The sequence below is a fragment of the Eubalaena glacialis genome, chromosome 7, assembly GCF_028564815.1.
Source record: "Eubalaena glacialis isolate mEubGla1 chromosome 7, mEubGla1.1.hap2.+ XY, whole genome shotgun sequence".
Taxonomy (NCBI): Eukaryota; Metazoa; Chordata; class Mammalia; order Artiodactyla; family Balaenidae; genus Eubalaena; species Eubalaena glacialis.
Window position 1 is genome coordinate 20797694 of NC_083722.1, and position 15694 is coordinate 20813387.

At 39.0% G+C, this 15694-nt stretch overlaps 3 protein-coding genes and 1 pseudogene across 3 annotated transcripts; 2 read left to right on the plus strand and 2 right to left on the minus strand.

Annotated features, from left to right (window-relative positions):
* Positions 1-1057: 1057 nt before the first annotated feature.
* On the minus strand, positions 1058-1451 carry LOC133094348 (histone H2A type 1-A-like; annotated as a pseudogene).
* A 329-nt stretch (positions 1452-1780) lies between these two features.
* Positions 1781-2164, plus strand: LOC133094349 (histone H2B type 1-A). The gene has a single exon (XM_061194883.1). It carries the CDS (start codon positions 1781-1783, stop codon positions 2162-2164), a length of 384 nt encoding a protein of 127 aa, XP_061050866.1.
* Positions 2165-9875: 7711 nt separating this feature from the next.
* Positions 9876-10262, minus strand: LOC133095652 (histone H2B type 1-A-like). The gene has a single exon (XM_061197404.1). The coding sequence runs from the start codon at positions 10260-10262 to the stop codon at positions 9876-9878; it is 387 nt and encodes a 128-aa protein (XP_061053387.1).
* Positions 10263-10375: 113 nt separating this feature from the next.
* LOC133095653 (histone H2A type 1-A-like) lies at positions 10376-10923 on the plus strand. The gene is made up of 2 exons (XM_061197406.1): positions 10376-10393; positions 10510-10923. Exons 1-2 carry the CDS (start codon positions 10376-10378, stop codon positions 10921-10923), a joined length of 432 nt encoding a protein of 143 aa, XP_061053389.1.
* The last annotated feature ends 4771 nt before the right edge of the window (positions 10924-15694 follow it).

Sequence of the window (15694 nt, forward strand, 5' to 3'; positions counted from 1 at the left end):
GGAGTTAAGTTCCAACTGCTTGATGGGGGAGCATCTATATAAATGATTTGAAATTCTTCTGTTTAGGAGATTTTTCACATATCCCTCATTTAGTCAATCACTTACATCAGCATTCTCAGATTTAAAATTTTCACGTTTTAGTTTTTAATGCCATGTTCTAAACATAATCTAATTTTGTTCAATATATCTGTACAATTTTCTTTCAGTTTTCAAAATTTTCCCTTCCTTCTGTGCCCTTCTTAATCACATACCTTATCTATGTACATTAATTCAAGACATGGTTGGCTTTTTCGTAATTTGATTGTTCCTCATCAACATATTACGTAGTTTACTTTCATCTTTTAATTTCTTACAGAACTCTATACTTCGTACCTGCTTCTGTATGTCTTATGTATTTAGCTCTCACGTGTCTAACAATGACTTTAAAAAAATAACCAGCGAGACTTTCTCCTTGAGATAAGGCAAACTGCTGAATTTTCTGTAACTTTATGACAGCCTACCTGTTCATTTACTTTCCAATTTTTCTTGGTGTTTATAATACAGATCAAATGAAACCATTTGAAAGATCTGACAAAACCTCCCTAATAATTCCGACTATGATATACCATGTCACACTCCTACCTCTAGTGAGACACTAGTATCCCTCCCCCACATGTGCCATTTAGGTTTTTGATGGACTTTACATGTTACGAAACATTTTCTAAGCACGTGTTAAACCATAGGCATCGCGAATACTTATCAAAACGAGCCTTAAAAAGGGTATTAGAATGCTGAAGCTTTGCTTTCTCTTTCTCTCACCCGAAAGGCATCTTGAAGGCCCATGAACTTGCCCTTCAGTAATAAAAAAGCTGCAAAGAACCTCACGTGTTAGAATCAACATGATAAAGTCACGGTTAATGGATCTTTTTGGCGGCCTACTTTTGGAACACGTCACAATCACAGACCCAGACAGCCCAGGCACAGCCCTCAATGATAATTTAAGTGGCTCTGAAAAGAGCCTTTGGTTTCTGTTCTTTCACCAGACGTTTAGACTGCTCCCTGGTAACCTCCACTTGGATTACTTGCTCTGCACTTTCTGATGGTGGCTCTTAGTCTTCCTGGGCAGCAGCACGGCGTGGATGTTGCAAGACGCCACCCTGAGCGATAGTCACAGCGCCCAGCAGATTGTTGAGCTCCTCATTATTGCGGACTGCCGGCTGCAAATGGCACGGGCTAATGTCCGTCTCCTTGTTGTCACGACAGGCATTGCCCGCCAACTCCAAGATTTGAACTGTTAGGGACTCCAACACCGCTGCCAGATACACAGGCAAACCAGCCTCAACGCGCTCGGCATAGTTACCGTTGCAGAGCAGACCATGGACCTGACCCACCAGAAACTGCAAGCCCGCTCCAGAAGAGCAAGACCTAGCTTCACCGCGAGCTTTACCACCTCGTTTCCCACACCCACACATATCTTCAAAACAATGCAACACCGCCAGTACAGCAAACTATAACCCGTACGACTGGGCCTATTTATAGTCTGCCGGTAGGGTGTGCTTTGCTTTCTGATTGGCTGATGGCCGTCTATCCAATCAGAAAGGCTCACAGGAATCACCTCATTTACGTACACGACAGTCCCAGATATCCAATCAGATACTGGCCTCTCCACACGTCACTTGAGCGCTGCCCCTATAAATACCACCCTTTCCGCCCAAGAGATGGCTTCGTTTTCTTGGTCTTGATGGGAGCTGTTAGAGCTGTAACGCTAGAGCTGTTGACACTATAGCGCTTAACACTAACCATGCCAGAGCTGTCTTCAAGAAGTACTGCCCTTTCTAAGAAAGGATTTAAGAAAGCTGTAACGAAGACTCAAAAGAAAGAAGAAAAGAAGCGTAAAAGATGCAGAAAAGAGAGTTATTCGGTTTATATCTACAAAGTGTTGAAACAAGTTCACCCAGACACCGGTATCTCCTCGAAAGCCATGAGTATCATGAATTCTTTCGTATCTGATATCTTCGAGCGTATTTCAAGCGAGGCGTCCCGCTTGGCCCATTACAGTAAGCGATCGACTATCACGTCCAGGGAGATTCAAACGGCCGTCCGCCTGTTGCTGCCAGGAGAGCTGGCTAAGCACGCTGTGTCCGAAGGCACCAAGGCTGTTACGAAGTACACCAGCTCCAAGTAAACTTGTAAAGTGTAAGCACTGCTCCAGTTAACCCAAAGGCTCTTTTCAGAGCCACTCACCTTCCTGAAAGAGAGCTGTGGACTCAACGTTAAGTAGGATACTTAACATTGTAAACTTCAGTACTCAACTGGTGTATGTAATTTAGTGACTAACTCTCTACGGTAAAGAAGCCCCCATGAGGCTCCAACGGTCTTTCAGGAGTCAATTGTGGCAAAAGAAATTCTTCAAAATGCTTTTTACAGGGAAGTTTATGGTTAATACATGCACAGAGTGTTTTTAGAGTGAAGGAGCTGTAAAGTATAAAAGACGCATTTGCCTCTACAAATAACAGGATTCTATAAAAGGTCTGAAGTTGTGGAGAGATCTTGTAAGGGACATTATCCTGTTTATTTCTAGAACTTCTGTGTCTGAAAAGTTTGGAGCCTGTAGGCCAGCGAAGTTGTTTGAAAGCTCAAGTGGTTTGAGGTCCTCAGCTTGGGGTCTTTTTGCCCTGGTGACCTACGTTGTCCAGGGCATGTTGACCTGGAATGTGGGAATATTGCTCTCTGTCTCATACCGGAAGCCAGCAATCTGGCTAACCACAATTGATTAGAAAACAGTGACAAACTCCTTTTTTGATTTTTCCTATAAATTACGGTGTGATCATTTGTGGGTGTTTTGTATGATGAATCATTTAAAAAGATGTTGGTGTCCTGTATTACTGAACCACCTGGACTCCACTCAGCAGACAAGCATTAAAGAAACATCAGTGGTAACAATCATGGATCAGAGCCCAGGCTCCAAGGCTGTGCAGTCTTACTGCTCTTTTCCCGACCCTGGCTTTACACCCTCATGCTGGTCACAGTTCCAAGTGTTCACACAGGTCAAAGTAGTGGCAGGAAGACAGTCTATCTCCCTGCGTTTCCAATTGAGACCAAATGAAAGCCTCCCCAGAGGATTTCCTCTCAAGTCCCTTTTCTAGAACTGAGCCTAGTCCCAGATGCTGCCTGAGTCATTCATCTGAAGGGAAATTGGGACAATGTGATTGATGTGGACCAGTTTACTTAATATGTATGGCATATTTATTACATTTAGCTCTAGGTATTTTGTTTTCGTTTCCATAAGTAGTGTATTTCCCAATTCATATCTTCCAGCATCTTGTTTTATATGAAAGTACTGATTTTTGTGCATTTTTATATCCTATTATATCTTACTGAATTGACTAATTTTTGCATTGGCTTTCTGATATAATTCTGTTGGGTTTTACATGTTTGCAATGATGTCTGAAAATAGTAAACATTTCACTGCTTCCTTTCAATTAGTTCACTTCTAATTTCTTTCACCTGATTTCAGTGCCTCATACCTTCATATCAATGTTAAATAGGGTGGCCATTCTTGTTTTATCCCTCACTTTGCGGAAGATCTGCACTATTCCTCATTAGATATATCATACAATGAGGAAGAATTCTATGTCTGCTTTATTGAGAATTGTTAAGAATGCATGTTGAAATTTATAAAATGCCGTTTGAGCATCTCTGAAGAATGAGCATAGGCCTTCCCTCTTTATATATATTATGATGAGTTATTTTAATAAACTTATTAATAGTCATCTTTGCATTTTTTTATATAACCCCCTGCTTGGGCATCATATGTTACTCATTTAATGTTCTGTTGAACTCTGGTTGCCAATGGATCGTTTACAATTTATACTTCAATAAATACTTTCCAAAGAAAGTGACACTGGCAAAATACTTCATATTAAACGAATTCCCAGAGATATTTCATGGCATTAAAAATGCAAAGGATAAAATGTTGGAAGCTAATCCAAACTTAGAAACATGAGAATTCACCAAAGCATAGGAAGGACACTCACTCTGTATCGTAAGTTATATGATAAGAAAAAAATCAAGCACCATTCAACTACTTTTGGTAAGTTTTTAAAAAAGAAATGACACTAATTCTCATTGTTTTAATATTTAAAATTACAATGTCCTTAATATTAGTTTTTCACTTCCCTTTATATTTATGATAGATGGTGAGTTTTTAATGTTTTGATAAAAAATTTTAAAGATCATGGAACAATCATGATTTTTCCCATTGATTATTAAGACTGCTTTGCAGAGTCACTTTTAAGATTTCACACTACCTGAAGGACTGCCTGCATTTACACTTTCTAATTTATTAATGTAAGCAGCATTTAAATCTATCATTTTTCCTTTGAGCCAGGCTTCACTTTATTCCCACAAGTTCTGTATATATTCTGAATTTTCATTAATGTGAGAGAGATGCTAGAAAAAGCAGATTCCTTCACTTCCTATTAGGAACCTGGAAATCACTGTGATCGACCAGCAAAGCAGCTGGTCAAATTCTCCTTCCATCAGAGATGCAGACCAAGGACCCAGCTTTACGGAACTTGGTGGGACAAACACAGGACGTTGGGATGGGTTTGCAACCTTCAAAGACTTTAATAATGTCAGAGAAATAAGAGTAAAGCTTTAGTCCAAGACAATTCATGTGAAAGCAGAGAAAACACAGGGTTTTTTTTTGTTTTTTTGGTTTTTTTTTTAGGTTAAAATGTTTAAGAAAGGTGCTGTTTGTCCACCCACATCTCAATCCCTAAGTTATAAAGGACTGGCAAGACAGAATTTTCTGAGAAAAGGGCCACAGCAAAGTTAGGACTCTGCTTTAAATATGATAAGGTTTGGTTTCGGAACTGGGGAAAGCAGATCCTTTAGGTGCTACCCTCCCTAAGCTACATCTGGCTGTTAACTTCACCCTAAAATCATTGCAATGGTTACCCATTGAGATTTGCCATGGAAGCAGGGGAGACATTTGCTGTCTTTCCCTGATTCTAGGCTGTGGTTTTGTTGTGCCACAGAACAGAGAACATAATGGATGCCAGTAAGATGAGGACTGGAAAAAAGGCAGAGCAACTAGGCCTGTTTAGAAACCCAGATGCTGTAATTACCCAAAAGCCACCACAGTGCCTCTGAATTCAGAAAAGGAGAAAGAGGGCTGGTGTAGCTCTCAAAAAAGAGACTTTCTATTCTCATCTCAGATGGGTCCCTGAGGTCTACAGGGCAAGGGAAACCCTCCCAAGGAGCAGGGCCAGAGGGAGCTAGACCACATCAAGCCCTCACTGCATCGTTCTGGCAGGTGGACATTGCTAGCTCTTCAGTGCAGGGCTGGTCATAGACAAGTGGCTGCATTTTGTTATTTTTCCTTATTTTGTTTTCCAAAAAGGTTTTAAAAAATTGTTTCCCTTTTCTTCACTCTTCAAACATTCACTGATAGAGAGAAAGAGAGTGTGTGTGTTTGTGTGTGTAAGAGAGGAGGTCCTTACTCTCATTGTTTCCTTTCTAGTTTAGTGAGGCAGATATAAACACACAAGGTCATTTCAGCTGATTATGAATGAGAGAGATAATAAGGTGCCTAAGGAAAGCTTTGTATTGTCTGTAATTTACTCTAAAATACTTCTATCCAGATAGTGTGATGTAAATTTTGTGTGAGTCAATGTTAAGCTAAACCTTAGGCTCTGTGAAGTGTAGTAGGTTGAGTGTCCTGAAAAAGGACATGTCCAAGTCTTAACCCCCGGCACCTATGAATGTGACCCTTGTTTGGAAATAGGGTGTAGTTAAGAATCTTGAAATGAGATCATCCTGGATTTAGGGTATGCTTATAAGAGAAGGGAGAGGGGCATCAGAGATGCAAAGTAGAGGACCATATGAAAACTGAGGCAGGCAGAGATTGGAGTGATGCAGCTGCAAGCCAAGGAACACCGAAGATTGCCAGCTGCCACCAGAAGCCAGGTAAGAGGCATAGAACAGATTCTCCCTCAGTGCCTCCACAAGGAATCAACCCTACTGACACTGTGATTTTGGACTTCTTGGCCTCCAAAACAGTGCAAGAATATATTTCTGTTTTACGCCAACCAGTTTTTGGTAACTTGTTGCAGCAGCCCTAGGAAACTAATAAATGGACTTTCCTAATGAGGAATTCACTCTCCAGAAGAGGTTAGTCATCATTTGACCCACTACAAGTTCTTTTCACCCACTACAAGTTCTTTAGCTCTTCATCTCCAATCACACTAGAGGGCTGATGGTTAGCAGAAGTAATGTGAGAAATTGTTTCAGTGATAAAAACAATAATAATCAAGATGTGTGTTTCCAGCAGACACACATGCATGAATTGAGTGGGATACCCTAGTAACCCCAGTATCCTGTGGCTGCAGAATTGGCATCCTTGATGAAGGAATCAGTCTAACAGCTAAGGAAGATTCATTTATCTGCTCCCAGCTGGCTTATTAGTGGAATTCTGCCATCTGATTTTTATATCATCTGTCTCTAGTCTACTTTGTATGTAAGGTATTTGCTGGAATCCTTAAACAGGGGTTCTTAGCTTTTATTGTATTATGGATTTCTTTGAAAGTCTAGTTGACCCTATATACATCTTCTTAAAATAAATTTCTAAATACATAAAGTAAAATATGAGTTTTAATAATAAAACAATGCCAGGTTAAAACAGTTTTAAAAATATTGTTTGATACAGTAATATTTGTGCTTCTTTATTTGTGCTTCAAATAGCAAGATCAAAATTATAATATTCTGAGGTTGGGATGAGCATAAACAATATTTTGATATATCTGTAACCATGGTTAAGTACTAGGACTATAGCTATGGTTTTCATTGGCAATAAAGTCACAGGTATAGCTAATGCGACTGGTCTATTTGTTATATTCAAAACTGAAAGAAATGCTAACTTTCAGTTAATGGTTAGTGACAGTATTTTTCTTATCTAAGATTACTTTGTCAGTTGTGTGGAGAGTGGATTTTAGAAAGAAAACACTAGGAGCAGTGAGTCTAGTTAGAGACAGTAACCCAGGTGAGAGATGATGGGGGCTTGGACAAAAATGATGGCAGTGGAGATGACAAAAGAAGTCAGACAATAATAAAATATTTAGGAAATAAAATTTCCATATGTTGTCAAAAGATTGAAATGGAGGTTGAACAGAGATACTATCAAGGAAAAAATACATTTCTGGCTTGGACAACCATGTGATTGGGGTGGCCCCATGGATATAGGGAACATTGGAATTTGAAAACAGGTCTGTCAGGATACATTGGAAACCCTTGTGGAGAGAAATTTTTTGAGATGGATGAGCACCATCAGGGTGGTGATATTAAGTAAGCAGTTACTGGTCTGCAGTTCATGGAGAGCCCTGGACTGCAGATATAATTCGTGAATCATCTGCTGTAGGTATTTAGAGCAAGGGTATGACTTAGGTTGCCTAGAGAAAGAGTTTAGTGCTACAGTGTCCAATATGGTGGCCACTAGCCACTTGTGGTTACTGAGCACTTGAAATGTTGCATGAGATATGCTGTAAGTATAAAATACACATTGAATTTCAAAGTCCTAATTTTTAAAAATGTAAATTATTATAATTTAACCCTTATTACACATTGACATTTTAGATAAACTGGACTAAACAAAATATTGGATTAAAATTAATTTCACTTTTTTTTATGCTATGTGGGTACTGGAACGTTTAACGTGACATATGTGATCAGTATTTGTGGCTTGCATTATATTTCTACCAGACATTTGTGAAATTAAAAACTTCTGCTAGGATACTGTAAAAATAGACCACAGACCAGGAGAAAATATTTTCAAATCATTTATCTGAAACAGGACTTGTGTCCAAGAAAATAGAAAAAAGAATGCTTGTAACTAAACAATAAGAAAATAACCCAATTAAAGAATGGGCAAATGAACTGGACAGACACTTCACCAAACAAATTTACAGATGGTAAATTAGCATACCAAAAGATCCTCAATATCATTTATTAGGAAAATGCAAATTAAAACAATGAGATATTAAACATCGATTAGAATGGATAACATCCAAAATATTGTACATTACCAAATGCTGAGGAGGCTATGGAGCAACAGGAACACTCATTCATTGTTGGTAGTAATGCAAAATGGCACAGCCGCTTTGGAAGACAGTTTGACAGTTTCTTATAAAGCTAAACATACTCTTGAGCCTACCATCCAGCAACTGTGCCCCTGATAATACTTACCCAACTGACTTGAAAACTTATGTCCGCACAAAAACCTGCATGTGAATAGTTATATAACAACTTCATTCATAACGGCTAAAAAGTGGAAGCAACTAAGATCACTTCATTAGATGAATGGATAGACAAACTGTGGTTTATCCATACAATGGAATACTAGTCAACCATTGAAAGGAACAAGCTCTTAATTCACATAACAAAATGGGTGAATCTAAACACATGCTGCTAAGGCAAAAACCAGCGTGGAAAAACTGCATGCTTTTCAACTCAAGAGTTGACAAGGATTTGGGAGCTATACAGACATCTGCTGTTTCACAAGATCTTATGAGGGCAGCTGGGACCCCTGCTTGGAGATGAAGCCTCCCCTCCCAGACAATGTGGCACAGATGCCCCATCTGTTAACTCCTTGGATGATTCCCAGTTAAGATATTCAGAGGTTCTTGTAGGGGCTGTTTCTGTGCAGAAATGTAGGGCACTTTTTTTTTTTCCTGTGGAGTTTTAGTACACATATTCTACCAAATGATACTAAAGTATTTTTTAACTATAAGGAAGACACACATGAGCACGAAATCTTGTTTTTAAAAGGGAAGAATGAAAAATGTAAATTAACGAATTGAGTCCAGCTAAACCACTGGTTTGTGGGAAGTAGTAATAATTTGATCTTTTTAAATGTTAATTTCAGTGTCATTTGTCGCTTTTTAATGCTTGTCTGCTAAGAGTCCAGACGATCGTGACAGAGTAGATCTTGCACCCAAAGTCCCCTGACTTGATAAACACCCATTATGACCCAATTTGGAACATGTTAGTATTGGAGTCCAGTAATATAGGACACAAACACCAATTTAATGATCCTCTCATAAAACAAAATGCAAGTGATCCTATTATAACTTGGAAGAAAATTAACGCCCCCCAAAAATTCAGTCAGTGTTACTTCTGTTTGCCAGTTGGTTGTGGTTAGCCAGATTGTTTGACTCCAATATGGATTACTTGATATGGCAAGACCTCCACACTCCAATATCAAGCTGTTTTAAACAGCCTAGTTTAGACACCCCAATAATGTACAGATGACATCACCAGACCAAGGAACTATTGGACTCGAAATCTCAGCAGCTGTAGGGCATCTAACCTGATCCATAGGAAGAATTTTCACACACTACAGAAAATGTAGAGCGGAAGCAAAACAGCCTTAACGTTCCCATGTTGAACTTGCCTATGTTCTTTGTCTTTCCACAGCTTCAGTTCCCTTTCAGTCTCTTGATAGAAAGTACTTAAAGCAGGACATACCCCAAAGAAGAGCAAGCCACGTTTCTCATGGCACTCGGCCCATCCTCCCTGAAGACAGACTTAAAGGAGCTCCCTTCAACTCAGAGAGCTCTATTCTTTGACATGCTTACGAGACCCGGGATTTCACCTGAAATCATTCTGGTTAATAGTCACGTGAGAGGAACGAGTTACCTACGAATTTCTTAACCACACTAAAGGCAGCAAAGTGAATCTGATAAATAGTTACTAGCCTAACAGCTATAGCTCACTCTAAGAGTAAGCCTGCCCACATACACTGAGCAGCCAAGTAAAAAGCCTACAACTCTCTAGAAAGTTAAGTGGCTCTTAAAAGAGCCTTTGGGTTACAAAAGTCGCCTGGTGGCTGAATCTCTTTACTTGGAATTACTGTATTTAGTGATAGCCTTGGTGCCCTCGGACACCGCGTGCTTGGCCAATTCCCCAGGAAGCAGCAAGCGCACTGCTGTCTGGATCTCTCTGGATGTGACGGTCGAACGCTTGTTGTAATGCGCCAGGCGGGACGCCTCCGCCGCAATGCGCTCAAATATATCAGTAACAAAAGAATTCATAATGCTCATGGCCTTCGAAGAAATACCAGTATCCGGATGAACTTGTTTCAGTACTTTATAGATATAAAGTGAATAGCTTTCTTTGCGACATCTCCTGCGTTTTTTCTCCTTTTTCTGAGTTTTAGTCACGGCTTTCTTGAAGCCTTTCTTGGAAATAGCACTACCCTTAAAACTCTGCTCCTGCTCCAGCATGATTAACCTACAGCTCTAAGACAGCAAACCAGTAGCAGCCGCTGTTCTGAAGCGTGATATTTATATGCGCGGAGCTCAGATGACATATTGGGCAGCTCACATCTGATTGGATAATGGGTAGTGGCGTGCATGTAAATGAGGTGATTTCAGTATGGTTCTCTGATTGGATATAAGGGTATCAGCCAATCAAATAGTAAATCACAACCCACCATACCTGCCCTAACGGTATTTCTTTCCATTATAACAGATCAGTATTGTTATAGTAACGTCTGGACGTGGCAAGCAGGGTGGCAAGGCACGTACTAAGGCCAAATCTCGTTCGTCCAGAGCCGGCCTGCAGTTCCCTGTGGGCCGAGTCCACCACCTTCTCCGCAAGGGCAATTACATCGAGCGGATTGGGGCCGGCGCGCCGGTTTACCTGGCAGCGGTGCTGGAGTACCTGACGGCCGAGGTCCTGGAGCTGGCGGGCAATGCGGCCCGTGACAACAAGAAGATGCGCATCATCCCGCGTCACCTGCAGCTGGCCATCCGTAATGACGAAGAACTCAACAAGCTGCTGGGCGGTGTGACCATCGCGCAAGGCGGCGTCCTACCCAACATCCAGGCCGTGCTGCTGCCAAAGAAGACCGAGAGCCACCACCACAAGGTCCAGTGCAAGTAACACCTCACAAATTGCAAAGCCAAGCGAGTAACCTGAACGTCTAAAGGAGAAAAGCCCCAAACTGAAACCAAAGCCGCTCACAATTACTGAGAAACAGCTTAGGTTTACAAAGAGACTACAGAGCAGTGACTGACTGGCACCAAAAAAGAACTGACCACAATTCCTAAGGCTAACAGAACTCTGGACTCTGAAAAGTATCTAGCTCCGGTGACTGACACCTCTGAAACAGTTTAACTTCATAAAAATTTTTACAACAAAACTCGTGAACTTGGGTGTAAATTTTTTACATTTCAGAGTAGATAGAGCAAACATCCTGGCGGGCTCCTGGCGGGATAGGGGTGGGGTTGGAGGAGATGCCATTCTCCTTGGGGAAAGGAGCAAATTTAGGACTGTTCTGACAATGAACACAATTCCGAAGAAAAAGAATTAAGACGCATAATCTTTAGTGAGGATAAAATTAGACTAAATGAATGGGTTAGAAGCAAAGAAAGACTTGTGAAGTTGCAGCTTTTGGCTTAACTCATGTTTGGAGAGCATGTCTACAGAATGTCAGCCAAGCAGCTAACAAATCAGCAGGCATCACGGCTTCTTGTTCTCTCAAGTGCCTTCTAGCAAGGGATTTCCAAGAGTTCTAGGATGGTTCCATATCCTGAAATCTCTAAGCATGACATGCTAAGCCAAAAGATAAAAGACATACTTGACAGCTAATTACGTGAAAAACAGCAAACAGGTTGATAGTGTGTAGGATAAATCTCAAACAAGACATACCATTTTTATGGTAAAATACTATCAATATTAGAGTGGGTAAGTAATGTGACAAGGCAGCTTTCTACCACCAATTATTCAGGAAGAGTAGGCACTGAATTCAACAGATTTAACCTCTGAAAATGAAGCAAAATATTTTGTTGATCCTTTAGCACTGCCTATGAGTAAACACCCACAGAGACAACTGACAAATAAGAAAGCAGCCAAATACAAAATTCTTGTACGAAAATGAAAGCATCAAAAATTTCCAAACACAACACAAAACAAAAATCTACATGTTTATAATTTAAAAATTCCTTAAACAGTTGCCAAGTTAAAATTTGAACACTACTCTTGTCTATAAATGTATACCCAAACCTATATATAGAATTGAAGTGTTCTAAAATTACAAAAACACAGTTTTAAAAAAACTATGTTAACACATTTAAAAATACTGATGAAATGTAAGAGTTTCTGGAAAAATATAAATTGCTTAAATTGAACCTAGAAAGCAGTGAGGACTAAGATAAATGGGAAAAAAAGTCATCGATGAGCTACCATCCTCTTAGATATTTAAGGAAAATAGAAACCTATGGCTAAGGAAGTGGTTCCAGATTATGAAAAAAAGTATATTTTTGAAGAAATATAAAATCTAATGAAAAAAGCATGCTACTAAGTGCAGTGCAATATAAGTTTTAAATAACCCATAAATCTCCATTAAATGTGAACTAACTTTGGCAGCCCATTAAAAAATTACCAAATAATGACAAATGGGGATCTAAGAATGTGAGGTTGTTTCAATGTTGAGTGAAAGCAAGCAATTCACTTTATAAAACCAAAGGGAAAAATAGTCTTGTTAAACTCAGAAGATGCTTAACGTTTGCTAGTATGTTTAGTTGGATAGTTTTTGTTTCTTAGTGGAATAATAGTAGTTACTGTTAGCAGACTTTTTCTTATCATTATATTTTAATACTATTCTGGACTATGTTAGACAAATCATTTAGAAATATTGAAAGGATTCTGCTGTAACAGAAGGAAAATAAAATTAGGTGCAAGTAACACCTGCAGGGTAATGCTTCACAATTAACTGGGAAATAATTATATTGGAAATCAACAGTTCTCTTCAGAGCCATCTTTCAGAAAAGGAGCTGTGACCAAGTTTCAAAAAAAATAGCATTTCAATGAGTCATTTATATTCAATGTAATATTAATTATAGCTACTTCAAAATGCTGGTGTTGAAATTAGAACATTCTTTAACACCATACACAAAAATAAACTCAAAATGGATTAAAGGCCTTAAATGTAGGACCGGATACTAAAAAACTTAGAGGAAAACATAGGCAGAACACTGTTTGACATAAATCGCAGCAATATCTTTTTTGATCCATCTCCTAGAGTAATAAAAACTCTAGGAGAAATAAAACTCTAGGAAATAAAAACAAAAATAAATAAATGGGACCTAATTAAACTCAAAAGCTTTTGCACAGCAAAGGAAACCATAAACAAAACAAAAAGACAACCCACAGAATGGGAGAAAAATTTGCAAACAATACGACCGACAAGGGATTAACCTCCAAAATTTACAAACAGCTCACGCTGCTCAATATCAAAAAACCAAACAACCCAATCAAAAAATGGGCAGAAGACCTAAATAGACATTTCTCCAAAGAAGATATACAGATGGCCAAGAGGTACGTGAAAAGATGCTCAACATCGCTAATTATTAGAGAAATGCAAATCAAAACTACAATGAGATATCACCTTACATCAGTCAGAATGGCCATCATCAGAAAGTCTAGAAATAATCAGTGCTGGAGAGGGTGTGGAGAAAAGGTTGGTTTACATTCCCACCAACAGTACATTCTACACTGTTGGTGGGAATGTAAATTGATACAGCCACTATGGAGAACAGTATGGAGGTTCCTTAGAAAACTAAAATAGAGCTACCACATGATCCAGCAATCCCAGTCCTGGGCATATATCCAGAGGAAACCATAATTCAAAAAGATACGTGCACCCCAGTGTTCACTGAAGCACTATTTACAATAGCCAAGACATGGAAGCAACCTAAATGTCCATCAACAGATGAATGGATAAAGAAGATGTGGTACATATATACAGTGGAATATTAGCCATTAAAAAGGATGAAATCATGCCATATGCAGCAACATGGATGGACATGGAGATTATCATACTAAGTGCAGTAAGTCGGACAGAGAAAGACAAATGTCATATGATATCTCTTACGTGTGAAATCCAGAAGAAAATGATATAAATGAACTTATTTACAAAACAGAAACAGACTCACAGAATTAGAGAATGAACTTATGGTTATGGGGGAGGGGGGAGAGGGGGAAAAGTAGGGGAGAGGGATAGATTGGGAGTTGGGGACTGACATATACACACTGCTATATTTAAAATAGGTAACCAGCAAGGACCTACTGTATGTCACAGGGAACTCTGCTCAATATTCTGTAATAACCTAACTGGGAAAAGAACTTGAAAAAGAATAGATACACGTATAACTCAATCACTATGCTGTACACCGAAAACTAACATAACATTTGTTAATCAACTACACTCCAAAATAGAATAAAAATTAAAAAAAAAAATTTAAATGCTGGTATTAATCTATTATCCTCAGGTCAAGCAAACTGTTATATGAGAAGCCATTTTAATAAGTAAAATAAAATCGGACTTTTTGGTGATTGATAGCAGTTTTTCATTTATAATTTCAGAAAGCCATAGCAAACACTTAGTAAAAGAATTGTAATATTCCACTGGAATCAGACTATGGAAAAATTGGGGAGAAGAGGGGGGTTAAAGACAAATGAAATCAGGAGAAACAAGGATAAATGAAGCTTGATGCTGAAGCCCAGAAGGGGAAATAAGTACATCTGATTACTATCTAAATGGGTAAATGAGGAGCCCAGGGGTTAAGTGAGCAATCATGCCCTAATGCAGTCTATTACGCAAAACAGGGGAAACTGCCTTACTGCTGTGAGTAATGAGTTACACAGGCATCAGCAGCACTGACAGAATTCAAATACACAAATTTATATTCAATGCAGTACAGTGAGTTTTTCTTTTTCTTTTTTCTTTTTTTACTACAACACATTAAGAAATCTGTTTTACTATATGAGCAAAATCACACTCAGAAATACACATGCATACAAATAACTTAAAAGTTTTCATAAACAGTATTCCACTGTGGAAGGATTCGGAGATTACTGTTCTTAATTATTCCATTTTGTTCAACTGTTCTCTTGAGTATCCTATTTCACAAATGGTTCATGATTTGCTGTTTGGAACGCTGAAATGATAGGAATGGCTGGCTGATCCAAGCAGCTCATGAGGCACACAGGTTTAGCCAATAAAGAAACTGCACTCTCTGGCCAAAATATTCGTTCAAAGAGTGGGAATGCCACCCAATCTTTCCTGGGATTCTCAGACCTGGAAATTGAAGGGACGCATTTGTACAGGTGCAGGGCAATCTGAAGACTTTAGAAAATTAATCTAGAACTGTCAGTGGCTAATCTCTTGTTCTTAGAACAAATTAAGAAAATGAAGGCAACATCAGAAAAAAGAAATTCTGTGGCTGCTGAGATTCCACTCTCTAAGGACTTAGTCCCAGTAGCTTTTCTTTCTGTTCAGGTTACTTTTAATGTCTCCCCTATTTTTCCTTAATATATTTCAACTATGTGTTTCACTTGCAAGCACATTTGTCTGGCAAATTCAAGGGACAGCTTTCAACTTGGCACAACGAAAACCCTCTGTCCAGCACCACTGTCAATGAAATGTGTTTGGTCATTAATCTGGGTCCTTCATCTCAGTACTTTTTTTAGTACTGAAATGAAAATGGCCTTGTTTTTAATCATGGTGTACCACTAAGAGACAAATACAGAATAATGGAGAGAGAGGCAGAGGAGAAGGATGAAATTTAGTTAAGGGATGGAATTTTCCTCCTTCTTCTAATGATATAAGGCAATTAAAAGACAAATTTAACACCTAAAAAGGAATATGGCT